Below are 17,556 nucleotides of genomic sequence, written 5' to 3'. Positions count from 1 at the left end.
AATATGCATTTCTGAACAGTTTGGAGCTATCAAAGAACAACTTAGGACTTTAATAAGAAGATTTTTTTTTTAAGGATTGTGGCTAGAGAGGAAAAGGAACCAGTGCCAATAGGGAAAGGAAGACCTTTGCAATTGGGAGAATGTCCCCACCAGGAGATTTGCAAGTGTCTCCAGAATTAAACAAAAAGGGGGTTATGAGTCTAGAAAGAAGCATTCTTGGAGAAGGATGAACAGAGTGGCATGGTCTGATAGCAGAGCCATCACCTATTCCATTGAAGAGCTATTAAGGAGGGGTTGTAAACTGGCTTAAATTGAGGAGTCCCAAGTTCAGCCTGTGGGAAGGACAGAATCTTCACCTTTTTTTTTAATTGAAGTATAGTCAGTTTACAACATGTCAATTTCTGGTGTACAGCATAATGTTTCAGTCATACATATACATATATATTCGTTTTCACATTCTTTTTCATTATAGGTTACTATAAAATATTGAATATAGTTCCCTGTGCTATACAGAAGAAACTTATTGTTTATCTATTTTATATATAGTAGTTAGTATCTGCAAATCTGGAACTCCTATTTTATTCCTTTCCACCCCATTTCCCCCCTGATAAGTATAAATTTGTTTTCTATGTCTGTGAATCTGTTTCTGTTTTGTAAATAAATTCATTTGTGTCTTTTTAAATATAGATTCCACATGAGTGATATCATATGGTATTTTTCTTTCTCTTTCTGACTTACTTCACTTAGTATGACAATCCCCAGGTCCATCTATGTTGCTGCAAATGGCATTATTTTATTCTTTTTTATGGCTGAGTAGCATTCCATTGTATAAATATACCACAACTTCTTTATCCAATCAACTGTCTGGATGAACATTTAAGTTGCTTCCATGTCTTGGCTATTGTAAATAGTGCTGCTATGAACATTCAGGTGCACGTATCTTTTTGAATTAGAGTTCCCTCCAGATACACGCCAGGAGTGGGACTGCTGGTTTGTTTAACCAGTATTTTGTTTCTGATTGATCAGTGGGGACTAAAGAACTTAGCTAACCATTTATGAGACAAAGAAAGGGAACCAGAAGGTCTGTGTCTAACCTTGGAGGTATCGATGACCTCTAAGGAGGCACTTGTGAGCCCGATCTCATTCATATGGGGAATGATGCTCACTTGCAGTAAGCTGTTTCTAGAACAAAAAGAAATGATTAACTTCTATGTTTTCCAAGATCACAAGGCTCAAGTAAAGTTCAATCTTGTCAGATGAAACAAAAAGAAATACATTGTCCACTTTACTGTTGATGAGCACTTAGCTAGTTTCCAATTAGGGGCAATTACACATGGAGTTGCTCTAGTCATCTTTACATTTTTTGGTTAACATAAGTACTCATTTGTGTCAGGTATTTTCCTAGCAAGGAAATTGTTGGGTCATACAATATGCTTATGTTCAGCTTCAGATAATGCTGCCAAGAAGATTTTCAAAGTGTTTGTGCCAATTTACATTGCTGTAGCAGTGTATGATAGTTTTTCATCTTGCATATCCTTGCAAACACATGGTATTACCCATCTGTATCATTTAAGCCTTTCCAGCAAGAATCCCATGGTTTTACTCTAAGTCCTGTAATCCATCAATGGCCCTCTTATTTTTGTAGAATCTCTAGGGATGAATTCAGGTAAGAAGCCAGAGGCCATGTATAATACTTGAGGTTCTCCAGAGAACAGAACCAATAAGAGATACAGTGAGAGAGAGACAGAGAGAGAATGAACTGCTGTAAGGAACTGGCCCCTGTGATTGCAGAGGCTGAGCAGTCCTAAAATCTGTGGTCAGCTAACTAGAGAACTAGTGGAGCTAATGTGTAGTTTTAGTCAAAAAGCTGGCAGTCTTGAGACCCAAGAAGAGTTGATGTTTCTGTTCAAGTCTAAAGGTCTGGAAAGACCGATGCCCCAGCTCAAAGCAGTCAAGTTGGAGGAGTTTCCTCTTATTTGTGAAAGGATCAGCCTTTTTGTTCTATTCAGGTTTTCAATAGATTGAAGGAAGGCCACCCACAGTAGGGAGGCCAGTCTGCTTTACTCAGTCTACCGATTCAAAAGTTAATCTTATCCAGAAACATTCTCACTGACACATTGAGAATAGTGTATGACCAAATATCTGGGCTCCTCACTCCCCAGTTAAGTTGAAACATAAAATTAACCAGCATACCATATTAGTTTGTCATCTTGTCTGCAACCATTCCTTTCAACTGCTGTGTAGTATTCCACTGTAAATATATATTATATGTTATATGACAGTTACGTTATGCAAATTTTAAAATGCATTATTTTGTTTAATATTATACTTGTGCATTTTGTCTATGTCATATTTGCTACAGATTGTTCACTATCATTGATGTATAGTATTTTATTATATTATAACCGAGCAAGACCCTATGGGGCCTTCCTGGGACAGAATTCCCCATGTCCTCTGCTAGCCACCTGTTTGTAGAAAATCTTTAGCCTCTTAGGCCTTCCCAAAGTTCCAAAGAATTAATTTAATCAGAGAAGCGAGAAAATGCAGAAAAAAAGGAAAACAGTCAAGCAAGACAAAATAATACTAGTATGGCCGTCAAACAAAGTCAAGGACCTTGAGTTCCTCCTCAAGGGCTATTGATAATATTCTGAGCCACATCCTTTAAGCTTTTATGCAGATACCCCCACCAGCTGGGAGAAGTTACCTGTATGCTGACCACAAGCACAAAGACCCCAGACTTGAAACCAGAAGGTTGATGATGTTGACTCCCCATTAACTCACCACCAACCAATTATAAGAATGTCCAGGAGCTGATCACACACGCCACAACCTCCCTCCCTTACCCCTTTTTTTAAAAACCTTTCCCTAAAGCCTTTGAGGAGTTCAGGTTTTTTGAGCACTAGCTGCCCAGACTCCTTGCTTGGTGCCCTGCAATAAACCCCGTGCATTCCTTCACCACAAACCTATGTTAATAGACCGGCTTTACTGTGCACAAGCGAGCAGACTCAAGTTTGGTTTGGTAACAGCATGACTACAAGGAAATGTGTTTATCCAGTCTACTGCCGATGGACGTGTAGGTAGTTTCTGGTTTAGAGCTTCTCATTGATTTTGTCACCATAAATATTTAGGTTACTTCTGGTTTGTTTCTAAACAATGTTGCAAAGGCATCTTTTTGCATGTTTCCTTGTACACATAATAAAGGTTTCTCTTGGGTAGCCAGAGATGAAAAAATGATCCATCTGGACCACGAGTGAAGAGAAAACAACACAGCTCTCTCCACCTATTTCCTGTCCATGGTGTCTACCATTTTCTCTCTCTCCACTCTCACCACACTACGACTTAACCAGCTTCTGCCCTTTCCCAGAAATTTCTCACAGGTTTTATAAACGTTTATTGAAGTAAAATGTACCTACAAAAAAGTACATACATTTTATGTGTGTAGTGCAGTGAATTTCTGTAACTTAAATACACGTACGTAACCCAGACAGAGACAGGAAATTATAGGCTGTGTAATTTCAGCTTTGGTGGATACTGCCAAATTGCTCTTCAAGGTGACGGTGTTAGCTTCTCACACCAGCAGTGGGAAAAGTACACTCATTTCTTCTCATCTCTGTCAACACTTGGGGTAGTGAGGCCCTAGTTTTCACCATGCCAACAAATAAAAATTCTATCTTGCTTTAAGATGGTTTTCTTTAATTAATGGTTGAGCATCGTTTCCTGTTTATTTGCCCGTCAGAACATCCTTTGCTCATTTTGCTGTTGGGTTGTTGTTCGGTTTTGACCCTCCCCCCACAAGCCCACAGCTCATCCAGTTTTCTGGACAGCTCCTTCCTACTTGCTGCACCTTCAGCGTAGAGTTAACATCTCATCTCTAGAGCACTGTACTCTTCCCAGGCTAGATGAATATGCTAAAACCTTCTCAGAGATTTCATGGGGGCTTCAGTCTTTCATGATCATCACTACCTCTTATACTAGGTGTTGTGAACCAGTGGCTGTGCATATTTGGCTCACAGAGAGCTTTCAGTAATCAGGCGCTATGCTTGGTTGAAACTCAAGCATCCTTTTGTTTTACACCTGGCCTGCTACCCTTACTCATGTTAACGTCATGCCTCCATTGGCACTTGAGATTTGACACGAACCCACGTAGGTTACAGTAAAAGCGTCACTGTGTAGGAATTTCTGAAGAGATGAGTTATCATCTCATTTCCATCACCAGCTATGGGATCTTGGGCAAGTCATTCCACCACTAAGAAGCGGTCTCTTCTAGTGTAAAATGAGAATGTAAAGGTACATCCCCTGCCTCCCTCACAGAGTGATTTTGTATGTCAAATAAAAGAACATCGAGGTGATGAGAGTACGCACCAGGCACCAGCGCCAGTCACATCACGCGGGGTGGCAGTCTACCAACAAACACAGACCCCAGGCTTTTCTGAGAAATGCCCCCCAAAAACCCAGAGTAGAATCACAGGTGGGAAATACAAATGTGCTATCTGCCCACATTTACTGAAATGATGTGCAGGCTACTAAGTAAATGGCTGGGTGAGGACTGTAAGTCAGAAGGCAACCTCAGCTGAAACAAATGCATCATTATGATTTGATTTCAGAAATGCAAGCGTGACCTGAATTAATCGACTGGCTGTTTAGTCCAAATTTCAGTATTGTTGAAGCTGGAGCAGAATTGGGGGGTGGGGGTGGGTCCATTCTGGAAGTTAGGAAAAGCACAACTGAGCAGGGAGGCCGGTCCAGGGAGCCACGTGGGTCACTGGGGTGGGGGGGGCTCCTACCTGCTCTGGAGGCAAGGGGCCCCGGCCCCAGGCAGGGATGTGGGGTGTTGAGGCTGTGGGGTGTTGAGGCTGTGCCAGCTGCTGGATCGGATCGTAACAGCTGAGGAGAGAGCAGCACGTGGCTTCTCCCTGTCGTCAGGCAAAGCTCTTCAGTGAGGTGGGCTCCGGGAGGGCTCTGTGCCTCTGCTCAGCCGAGCTCCAGCCAGAAGCTCAGGGAGGCAGAGGAGGTGCAGGGCTGCAGCTGCTGCCCGGCTCTCAGGAAAAGGCTGGCCTCTCTTCCTCCCTTGGCTGCAGGGACAGCCAGGCTCAACTCCACCTGAGCCATGCCAGCCAACCTCACAGCCGGCAGCCCCGATTCCAACAGGACCGTGCAGGCGCTGGACCCTCCGGTCCTTTGCACGGAAACGGCAACTTTCACTAAAGTGGTGGAAGGAGAGGAATGGGGCTCCTTCTACCACTCCTTTAAGGTAAGTTTCCTGCCTTCCACTCTGAACACTAATTTTAAATAATGGGACAAGTAGAATTTTAGAGACTCAGTTAAATGATCATAGCCGATATTGTGAATGGGTGTAGTTTATTCTTCTTTAGTAAAAAGAGTTTGGAAAAAAAAAAAAACCCGATGAGCTAAAGCAATGAGTTTTTCATAGTGTGCAAGGACTTTTATTGTAACTTCTTAAGACTACTTTTTATTTTTTTTTGCTGCTGCTGCTGCTGCTACTGCAAATACGTGAATCAAGAGTAACATTTATGAGTGGGTGACTTTAATTTTCCCCCTTTCCTTAGGTGAAAGCACTTTTAATTAATCCTATAGTAGTGCCTGAAATGTCTGCTTTTTGTAAGTGGTTATTGCTGTGAGGTTTTTGCTGGGAACATCGGAGGTGTGGAAAGCCCGAAGCAGTGAGAGACACAGCTCTGAGTACGGAAGGAAGGACCACACTTTCTTTGTTGATCCTTTGCCTTGAACATCAGTGAGAATTAGCTTCTTTAACTGTAGTTGGTGATGTCACCGTTTGCAACAAGTTGTCTCCTAGAACAAATGAGGAAATCAGCATTTGGTGAGTTTCACCTTCAAAGTATCCAAGGGCCACATTGAGGGGATGGTCCTATTAAGCCAATACTTTTCCCTCTTCTGCAATAAGACCGTGATCAGGAACAAACTGGGCATCTGGAAAATGAGACTTTCCTGCTTCCTGCGTCGGAATGCTGGGTCTTCAGGTTCTCTCACATGCTGCCTGATGGAGCATTCAGGCGTTGCAGTAATTCCCAGGTCTCAAACTGGTCTTTTATACCAAAAAGAAAAATACTTCAAGAAAAATGCTAGCAATTTTTTTCTTTTTGTAATCCTCTGGGTGTTCTGGAAATAATTTGGTTTGTACCTGACAAGTTAGAATTGCTGTTAAGATCCACCTCTCTGCTGGAGCTTTGCTCCTTTGCCCACACTAGGAATAAAACTTTCAGCAGGGAGCTGTCTGGGGAGCCAGCCTCACTGGTGCCCATCAAGAGCCAGGAGACAATGGAGCAAAGCAGAGCCGATCAAGTCACCGAGGCAGATGCTCAGGACCCGTCCCTGGACGCCACATCCTAATGCAGGCATGCACACACACAGCCCCGCTGCCCTGCTCCACGACAGAGGACAGAAACTCAAATTGGAGTTTGTTGCCATTTACTTTTGATAGAGGAATAATCTCCTCTATGAAATCAGCCTGCAGACCTAGAGATTCTATCTCAGAGAAGATGGCTTTCTGCACCCAGGAAGCATGCAGCTCCTCTCAGTGCCGCTGCCTCTGCAGCCTCTTTGATATTTATAAAACATGACAGCAAACAGAACGTAGAGAGACCAGCCATTGCAAAAGGGATAATAATCAGCAATAAGGCAGTTGTTCTGAGATTCAGGCAATAATCACCCTCAGCTGAAATCTCATTTGCCACTTTCTGAATATAGCTCCTAAGGGGATGTTTTGCATATTTGGACCAAAAAAAAAAAATCCATGCTCACTCTCTTCCAGTGTTTGTACTCTGTTCTGGGGATACTGTCTCCAGGCACTAAGGAGAATCGTATCATTTTTATCTCATTTCTTTTAATAAGTTTGCCCTCGGGCAGCTGGACCACTGGACAAGGAGAGAAGCAGAAAGAGGAATTATGTCTGGCCAGGAGCTTTAAAATGCTGTTTCATTGCTTGAGAGATGTAATCATTCACTAAAACGGTGAATTTTAGTTGCAGGACAGTCAGTGGTGGTGTTTTGGGAACTAGCTTAGGTGTCTTAGTGTAACTTTTTCAGTGGTCCCCTTTGAGCACAAGTAGTTTTGATGCACTGCCGATACAAAAACAGTTCTGATGCAAACTCTTGTTCCCTGTGATCCTTCTGCACCCTACTCAAGAAGTCAGAGCTGTGCTTCTTTACTGTCTCCCAGACTTGACACTTTAACCCCCACTGCCTTTCCAAATGCAGTAAAATGTAAAAAAAAATTAACATGGTAACAGTAGTAGAAGAAGCAGAACAAATAGCCACCGCACTAGCCATAAACTTCACTTGCTGTGGGCTTTCCTGGTGACAGGAATCTCTCTAAATGACTTTTGTGAAGTATTTCACTTAATTCTCAACCCGTGGTGTCTCCTCCCATCTGGAATGCCCTTCTACCTTCATCTGTGTTTATCTAAATTCTACCCTCTCTTTAAGGCTGCTCTTGAGTTGCTTCCTCCCTGAAGCCCCCTTGACTCACCCCTCCTCTGACTTCCAGCAGTGTCGTGGAGTGGCCCTCTTTCTTTCTCACTTAATCCAGCTCTGCCTTCCACTGCTATATCAGTATGTGTCAGGAAAACGTGTAACAGTCACCTTTCCAGTGAAAGGAATGCCTGATGTTTGTTTCATGTTTTCTCCAGAAACCAACACTGTGCTAGGCATACTCAATCAACACTGACTGCATACATGAAGTGTGGTGCTCTGTGTCTGTCATCTGTCAACTTGTTGTCAGATAGGGCATCAGAAAGCTTGCTTTCTCGGTGACAGAGGTAGGGGTCTTGTTAACCGTGACTCCACACATCAGCCCCTTGCCCTGCTGAGTCCCTACCAGCTGTACTCACCGAGGTCCTTGTCCACAGGCACATTCAGCTCATCCTTATTCCATTTCCAAGCCAATGTGAACAAGGGAAGTTATAGTTCCCAGAGGGTGGGGTTTGGAAATAGTCGGGCATCATACACTGGTACCTTGTTCCCGGTTTAGTGCTGAGGAGCTGATACCCAGCCCACTGCCACCTTACCTAGTCTCAGCTGTCTTGCTCAGTCTACATGCCTGAGCTTCTAATTTAGTTTCCTACCTAGCCCTCTAGTCCTTCTCTGAACCCCAGATTCTCTCTGGGAGGGAGGCAAGACATCCCTGTCTAGATCTTACTAGCCCTTTCTTCACAAGCTTAGATCCTTTTCCTTCTCCCGTCTCCTTCTCCAAATCCTTGTGCCTGCTCCTCACAGCTCTACCCTTCTCTGCCATCTTGAGTATGTCCTTGGATTTCAGCAGGGAGGGCAGAGGTGAGTTCACCACTCCCTTCCTCTAGCATGGACTTCATGTATGGTCCTGAGTTCAAGGTTCTCAGCTCAGGTCCCAGCTTTCTTTAGTTTCCGATTTCTCACGCGTTCAAGGTCCCATCCAGTTCACCTCCTCAGTTCCTAGCCCTCAACACTGAGCAATTATATGGGCTTCAGGAATCTAACAGAGGTTTCAGGGATGACACCTGCCTCATCAGAAACTGAAAGGGGGCCCTGAATATAAGCCTGTCCAAGTAGAAGACAAAAATGCAACTCTCTTCTTAAGAGCCTTGAATTTTGCCGGTGAACTCACACGCAGTGTTTCCTGAATCCCTGATTCTTAATGATGAGAAAATCAATTCAAAGAGAGAGAGAGAGAGAGAAACCTGTCTGAATTAGTAAATTGCCTAATTTCTAAAATAATGCAAATGAATTCAGCTGTATTACTCTCAGGTGGGGGAATAACATGAGCCAAGAGTGCTAACATATTACCTAACAACGATATTTATTGAATCTCCTTCAGCAAGTAGCTGCAAATGATATGCAATTAGTCTAACTATTGTTTATATGTAAATGGTTGCTTCTAAGTGCTTGAGGGTGATTGGACACAGTTTGCTCCCTTTGTCTGCGCACCCTCTGCCTGCCTGCCTGCCGTCTTACTGTTCATTTTCTTAACACACCCTTCCTCCATTAATATAACAAAATTAATTCCAGTGCAACCCAGATCCCAATTATCTCATACTAGACTTTAGGAAAAACTCAATTTAAGACGCTTAAGTGTACTGTGCTTGTTTCTTATTATATTTAGGTCGACAACTCATTTCTAAGAACTCGCTCTACCGAGTATCAGCATTTTCACCTTCAGTGACTGTCATTCACTGCATAAATCAAGGGTGGTGTTCCTCTCTGCCCACTGGCCTGCTTCCCTGAACCCTCCTCCTCTTGTCCCATCACATCCCTGCAGGACTTGCTTGTCTCCCTTCCTGCCTTGGACTCCAGGACAATGCAGGTCAGGGATGCCCTTCCTGGAATCCAGGAGCCTTCAGTCCCTGCCCTTCCACTATATCTCCGGCAAGTTATAACGAGGGGTCTTGCATTTACATCATGCACTTTTTGGTCCTCTTCCAATTCGTTTCATTCAACATGTTCATTTTGAGTTTCTGTAGTGCAATATTGTAGCTGTTCATAAGGAAATCACTACTAGTTTTGCCCAGTTAAATAATCATTAAAGGTCTGCTACCACTACCTATTTCTGCTACGCACACCCAGAAGGCCACTTTCCAGTCCCCTGCCCTGGGTCAGCTCTATCACGTCCAAGTTCACTCCACGTCCTTGAGAAAGGCACATGTGTCACTGGTCGGCTCCACAAGGATGTCGTGCAATTCCCAAGCTATGTACTCTAGTGTGTGAAAAAGGAAAACTTCCTCCACTAAATTTCCCTTTGTGTCCCTAATACATCTGATGGCAGGAAACAATCTTAGTTTACTCAGAGTCAACTCAGAATTGCAGAATTTTCCAGCCTGTAAAGGGTTTCCCCATTTTCTGACTTGGGAAAGGGATCTAAGCTGTAGGAACGAAGCTTCTGTAGCGCATTCACCTGTGTGTGGTGGGAGTGAGGGAGGGAGGAATCTGGACAAGCTGGCCTTGCCGGCTGAGATGCAGAGTCCTGTCTGGCCTTTGAAGTGGTCTGACCACAAGAAGTGGTCATGCTTGTTCCGGACCCTTGTCTGCATCCCCATCTGGCCCAGGTCAAGCTGCACTGTTTTCTGCTGCAAGGTCCTTTTGTCACATTTCCTTCAGGTACAGGGGGGCTCGCATCTCCTTCCCTCTCTCAACCCTGCTTGAATTTTTGGGTCCCTGATGTAAATAAATATTTGATGGCATCTCTCCCACCAACTCTGGACTGGTCCCTTCTCTCCCCACGTGGCCATTGTTCTGTTCAGCTTCCTCCTCACAATAGCTGGGTAGGTCTCAGGTTCCTGCACAGTAAGTGCAGCTCAGCACCCTTTTAATCCTATGCTCCCAGACGTAGTCTCTTCCTCTCTCTTTTCGTGGCAGCCTTAGGAGGGGCCATCCCACATCCTCTCCTCAGTGTCTAAGCCTCTTCACATCCTGTACCACTCTCGTACGTCTGTCGCTCCTGTCTGCCGCTGCCTGCTTTCTCAGTCTTGGGGAAACTGACTAGACTGTTTTCTGCCAAATTTATTATTCCAGACTCTCTGCTGTGAATGCTCAAAAGACACATCCTCTTGCAGAGGAAAAAGACACTTCTCTTCAAACTGTTTATGATATTCTCCATGAAGTATTTTGAAAGCTGGGAGCTGACTTGTTTCTCTCTGTCTGCTTTGCTAGAGTAAAGATTGTGCCCTGAAGGCAAATGGGGTAGAGATCTCTGGCTGCCTGGGCTCGGGGAGGTTTTCTAAAGGAAGTAGAAAAGAGCATATCCATTAATGCTTCCCCAAAAAAGTCACCCTGTCATCCTTGAAATAATTTATTGTTGATACAGTGGGTAAGAAGGTATCAAGCCATGTACTCAAGTGGACAAGAAAGGTAACTTTATTTTTCTGTAACGGAACTTAGCTTCTGTCTGGAACTCTCAGTCTAGCTGATGGCAGAAGAAGTAACCTCGTCGTCCCCAAGTAAACTCAGCATCTCGAATCGTCCTCATCACTACAGTGAGGCACAGGCTGTGAGGTCCACTGCTGGGGTCAGGTCCCAGTTCATTACTATCTAGCCATGAACTTGGGGCCGTTCACGTCTACCTGTGCCTTGTTTTACTCATCCAACAAATGATGCTAATAATTAAATGTCCTTCCAGGGTTGTTGTGACAAGTTAAGCCATTGAATGCTTATGAGGCCATTAAGAACAGAGACGGCCTGGAGTCAAGTGTTTGATAAACTAGCTGTTTTAGCCCCAGGAATTAGTTGTTTGACTCCTTCCCAAAGCTGCTAACTGAGAGACAAGGAACCACCACTATCCACACAGAAGAAACTTCTGTTGATTCTAAGATCGCTGTGGTTGCAGCTCTTCCACAGCCTTAATATGCACTAGGACCTCAAATAGTGGTGGTGAACAGAGCTGTTTCTTTTCTTTTAATTATTCCATGAAAATGTAAAATAAGACATGTCGAAGATTCCATTTCATACTTTATGGTCCTGATACAATGTCTAATTTTAACTATGCAAGCTTAATGGCCCACGACAAGAAGGGCTATATACAGAGATGAGAAGTGATGCCCTATCCGGAGATGGAAGGGATGAGCTTCTACTGTGGCAAAAAGATTTTCTAGGCCACAGGTTGGCAAAACCACCCAAGGTCATGACGAAGTCATTAAAGAATAATCAGTGTTCTTTTTTTTTTTCTCATGTTGATGGCTGCCTAAATGATGGGGGTCTTACACTAATCAGCACCTTACAGTTAACAACATGACTTCGTATGATTTCATTCAACATGAGTTCATCATTGACATGACTTGCTTTCATTAGCTCTAGGAGGGTTTAAAATAGAATTCTTTTTTTTTAAAAAACTAGATGTGAATATGAAGTATGAGAGAAGTTCATGGTTTGAACTTTCTAAAAAATAAAATGAAAGGAAGAAAGGAAAGAAGAAAGGGAGAGAGGAAGGAACAAAGGAAGAAAAAGAAGAAAAGGGGAAAAGAATATGATTCTACTGCTGAGTTTAGTCAGGATAGGTTAGCCTCTGCAACAATAAAAATTCAACCCTGAATCTCAGTGGTTTAATATATCAAGTTTACTTTCTCGTCAAGTCCCAACTGCAAACAGGTCAACTGACAGCTCTGCCTCTTAGAACAAGCAGTTTCCAAGGGAAACTTACCTGCTTTGGCCTGAAATGACACAAGACTGATTCCGATTCCACTGGCAAGAATTAATTAGCTGGTGGGCACGGGAAATGTAGCTTAACAGAACGCCCCAGTGTGGGGAACATAGTTTTAAAGCTGGGTTTGAGCTTCACCTTCTGCACAATAACACCCAAATTCCTCAGCCTGGCCTTCTGACTTTTCACAGTCTGACTGGACCACCCTCTCTGCTCCTCTCCTCACCTCCTGTACCACACTGCATCGAATCTCTCACCATATTCCAAAGAAATAAGCTTCTGTTTACCGTTGGCAGAAATGCCTTTCTCATAGCTTTTTCTTCTGATGTCACATCTAGGCTCAACTGCCCCCTCTTCTGTGAAGAATTCAGATTTGCTTAGTTGTCCAGCATCATCCCTGTCCTTCAAATCTCTGTGCAACAGGGTTCATCTCCCGACATGTGTATCCACCTGTACACACACAGACGTCAATGCAGACACACAGACACACATGTGCACATCAACACAGACACACACACAGAGATACACACACACACACACACACACAAACACACTAGATGTCAGTCATTTTAGGGCTACCCCTAAATGCCTGACACATAGTAGACAAATGGTTGATAAATATTTTGTGGAATGAAAGATCATATCAAGAAACAATCTGTATAGCAAGTTTATTCCTAAGGTCTCAGTAAATTCATGTGAACACATTAGAGTGGATAGAGTCTTAATCCTTATTCTACAAGCCATCGGGTTTAAATTTTAAAGGTACCATGATTTGGGGCAATTCCTGACAGCACAACAGGTCATATTGGCAGGGAGGCTGTGTAGGCAGATCTTCAGACCTGAAACAAGCAGTACAAAGATCTGTCTGCTCCCCTTTCCATGCTGCCTGCTCTGGTTCCCCACCTGAGCCCTAAGACACTGGGCAGGTATTGGGAGAGGATGTTAACATTCACACCCCTTCTCTCCTTCTGTGTGTTCTGATGCCTGATTATAGAAGGGCGGAGGGCACCACTTGTGACAACAGGATCTTCTCTGGTGCGGTGAATGGATCAGGCTTGTCTACTAGAATCTCCATCAGGCAGTCACACGTGAATCCTGTCTTCTGCCTCTGCAGACCTTAAGCAAAAAATGTGTCTGTCCTATGAAGAGTGAGACTGCAGCTGCTTTCTCTGGGTAGGACCCTCTACTAGGTACTAGGGAGCCAAAGAGGATGTATCATTGTCCATAGAGACTGGTAAACCAATGCTTTAATTCAACAAACATTACAAAGATGATTTCAGTCTTTTAAATTCTTAACACCTATAGATAAACATAAATATTTCTCACTCAATTTAAATTTTAAAACAAATTAAATCAAACCTAAAAATAAGTCAAAAGTATAATAAAGCAGGATACAATCTTTGAAATTATATTCTTTTCCTCTCCATATGGCACGTACCCCTGTGCCCTAACAAGGGGAGAATCACAGATGCGCTTAACTGAGTATTACCTTAGGCACTAGGGTTTCAAGAGATGAACAAAACAGGTAACTTATTCCCAGACAATTCTGTCTAATGGGGGAAAGAGACACCCCGTCAATAATTATGATATAAGGGAAGAGAGTGCAGTCACTTAGATAAGGGGAGTAAAGACAAGGGTTAGGGGAAGTGGCTGAGGGTGGTATAAACAAATTAAAAAGAAGGACTTCTACATAGAAAATCAAGTTGATCTTCATTGAAGACAAGTAAAGGAAAGCTTTGGGTTTAGATGAAAGAGTTAGAGAGATAAAAAGACCCAAGAGGACCATTAGACTAAACAACATGGATTTTTTTCCTTACAGGGAAGAAGAAATCTTTGAAGTTTTATTAGCAAAAATATTAACAGTGAAAACTGACTTGAGAGAGATTAACCATGCTGCAGAGTGCTGGAGGAGTGGCAGGGAGGGGACAATGGGGAAGGAGAGTCAGTTACGACGACCCGGTGAGAGGTGTCAGTGGTCAGTCAGACAAGGAGTGTCTGCAAGCGGACAGGAAGGGGCAATGGGACTTCCTGTCGGATCATGCAGGGTTTAGGGAATCAGAGAAGACTGGCAAAGGCAGGGAAGGAAGACGATATGGGAGTTAAAATTGATAAGCTGATTGTAAAATGTATATGGAAAGGCAAAGGAAATTGAATAACTACAATAATTCTGAAAAAAGAATAAAGTTGGGGTACTCACACTAGCTGGTTATGACTATTATAAGCTACAATGTGGTATTGAGGAAAAGATAGAAACCACAGTGGAACAGAATAGAGTCCAGAAATAGACTCACTCATAGATGGTCAATTAATTTTTGACAAAGATAAAAAGGCAATTCAGTGGAGAAAAGCAAAAATGTTGCTAGAACAAATTGATAGCCAAATGTAAAAAGTGAACCCTACCCAAACCTTACACCCATAAGAATCAACCCCAAATGGAACATATACCTACATGTAAAACCTAAACTAAAACATCTAGAAGAAAATATAGGAGATAAAATTTGTGACCTTGGATTAGGTAAAGATTTCTTACATATAACACCAAAGGCACAGTTCATAAAGGAAAAATGTGATAAATTGGACTTCATTAAAATTAGGAACTTCTATAATTTAAAAGATGCTGTTAAGAAAATAAAAAGGCTAATCACATACTAGAATAAAATACCTACAAATCACGTATCTGATAAATAATTTTTATCCAGAGTACATAAATAATTCTTAAAGCTCAATAAGAAGAAAAAAAAATCTCAATTTAAAAGAAACAGTTAGTTTCAAACAAGCATATCACCAAATGATGAATTAGCACATAAAAGATGCTCAATATCCCTGGTCATTAGGGAAATGCAAAATAAAACCACAATGAAATACTACCACACAACATCTAGAACGGCTAAAATTAAAATATACTGACAATATCAAGAACTGGCAAGGACGTGAAGCAACTAGAACCATCATTCATTGTGGACGCCAAAGCAAACGGTAAAGACATTTTGGAAAGACATAAGACATTTGTCTACATAAAAGCCTATAGGTCAATACTCATACTGGTTTCATTTGAAAGTGCCAGAAACTGGAAACAACTCAAATGTCCAGCAGTTAGAGAATGGATAAACAAACCGTTGTACAACCATACAATAGAATATCACATAGCAATAAAAAGGAATAAACTTACACATCACAACTTGGATGAATTTCAAATGCATTATGCTAAGTGAAAGAAGTCAAACTCAAAACGCTACATACTGCCATGCTTTCATATACATGATGTTGAGAAAACTCTAAAGACAGAAAATAAATCAGTGGTTGCCCTGAACTGGGGATAAGCAAGAGGTTGACTGCAAAAGGGCACAAGGGAATGTCTTTGGGTGATAGAACTATATCTTGATTGTAACGACGGTTATATCTGTCAAAATTCACAACTCTAGACATTAAAAGGGTAAAAATTTTTTTCTGTTTAGAGTATACCTTAATAAAATATTTATTATATAGAGATGCACCTCGTGAGTGTAATTTTCAAGAAAATTTGTTTCATTTAAAAGTCATGAATCCCCAAGTGACAGCAAAGTGGAAGCAGAACTGAAGCCTCAGGACAACCTGAAGTGGGATCTAGATTTAGAAGATTAGTGCAGGACTCAGGATGGAGGAAGCTCCAAAAGCAACAAGCATGGATCAAAATGGACAGAATGATGAAGGCCCCACTTCACATAGGTCTTTGCTCAAACGTCACCTCCTCAAGAGTCTCCTTAACGTATATGACATTATGTGTCTGTGCATTTGTTATCAATCTCATGACGTCTACAAACTATACTCCATGAGGACAGGAGCTGTATCTTGCTTTGTCGCTGGATCTCCAGTGCCAATAACCATGCCCAGCCTTGACAAGACCCTTGGAATCTCCAAAAGTAAATGAACCTTATCATGAGCTTAGCACTGTACTAGGGGAAAATGGCAACAAAGAATTCAGGACACAGCCCTATGAATGTTTCCCAAGGATCGTCTTCATTCTAGAAAATAGACATCAACCATTAGCCATTAGGCATGGATCTTCACTATATAAAATCTAGTACTAGTGAGAAATATTGATGATGTTACCAAATTTCGGAAAACATCAAAAGCATTGGTGAAAGGAGGAACTATGTGAGCCTGGAAAAGGGGAAAGCATGTTCAGGAACAGGTCCCGCATGGGCTCTTGTAGACAGCAATGCTGTCTGGTTGACTCCATAGTGAGTCTCAACCCCCTTCTCACTTCCTAAGCTGAATATTCACTATCCTAGTCTTCCTTGCAGCAAAAGGTGGCACAGTTTGAGAAACTTAATTGGAAGTCTGTGAGATTTCTGATAAAGAGTTTTTTTTCTTTTTCTGAAAGAAGGGGAAAGACATGGCTGGACTTTTACTTTCTGCCTTCTTTCTGCATTGAATTTAGACATAATGCTTGGCGCTGCAGCAGCTATTTTGCAACCACAGAAGAAAAGCTAAGGCAATTTCAATGAATTAAGGGTGGCAGCTCTCTACCTTCAGACTTCTTATTATGTGAAAAAAAATCTTTATCTGTTTAAGCCACTGTGAAGTGAGCTTTTATTTTTGAGTGGAACAGGTTCCCAGGTGATACAAATACGAAGTGCAAAACTACATGTTTAGAGTACTGAAGTCGCGCCCTTGAAAGTGGACCACTGAGAGTCAAGTAGACATTTCATTTATTCTCCTTTTGGGCAGTCCAGGGGCTGGCTCTGCTCCTGTTTCTCAACCTGCTATTATCTGGATTATGAAGGGACTGAACAGAGTTTTATATACATCGATTCAGCCTGGATTGTATGTTTCTAAGTAACCAAGAAAGTTTCTCCTTCCCATAGAAAAGAGCCTTAAATTTTTCAGAATGATTTCAGAAATGATGTAATTTTTCTTCACATTCCAGATAATGACAGTGCCATTCACTAAGGTAATTTATGAGAAAAATACTAAAAGCACTTTAAAAAAAAAATTCATTCAAAAAACTACCCAAAACATTAGTTCATTTTTTTCATGATGGCTTAGTATGAGGATTTTTATTCTCTACCCTAAAGCATAAGAAATCACATCCTCTCCTGATGGTTTAAAACAACCAAGAAAAGTGTGAGAAATGGGCTTTGGATCCTGAAGCCAATTTTATATCATACATCACAGGGTTTCTCTGGACCTGGGCAGCTGTGCTGTGGGAGCAAAACAGTAATGATGTCCCTGTGGGATGGTGAGATAGGGAAGGAGCCAAATCTCATGTGAGAGACATAGTTTTGGGGGCGAGGAGGTAGGTAATCACAGAGGAAGTCTACTCACCCATCTCCTGAGAGCATCCCCTCAACCCAGCGAGGGGTCAGGACTGAGAGAGGGCTAACGCCCTTGTCCTCAAAGAGCAGTCTCACAGACTCTCCATCCCAAAGGTGT

The 17,556-nt window shown here is 42.3% G+C and overlaps 1 protein-coding gene across 1 annotated transcript in view; it reads left to right on the top strand.

The window, feature by feature from the left end:
* Positions 1 to 4,847: 4,847 nt before the first annotated feature.
* Positions 4,848 to 17,556, top strand: part of NPSR1 (neuropeptide S receptor 1) — a 136,778-nt gene continuing 124,069 nt past the window's right edge. The window contains exon 1 of the mRNA XM_010988076.3: positions 4,848 to 5,251. Coding sequence (XP_010986378.2) covers positions 5,108 to 5,251 — 144 coding nt within the window. The 5' untranslated portion in view covers positions 4,848 to 5,107. The remainder of the gene's footprint in view (positions 5,252 to 17,556) is intronic.

Source organism: Camelus dromedarius, chromosome 7, assembly GCF_036321535.1.
Source record: "Camelus dromedarius isolate mCamDro1 chromosome 7, mCamDro1.pat, whole genome shotgun sequence".
Lineage (NCBI taxonomy): Eukaryota > Metazoa > Chordata > Mammalia > Artiodactyla > Camelidae > Camelus > Camelus dromedarius.
The sequence above is the reverse complement of the archived record's forward strand: the minus strand, read 5'-3'. Positions and strand labels throughout refer to the sequence as shown.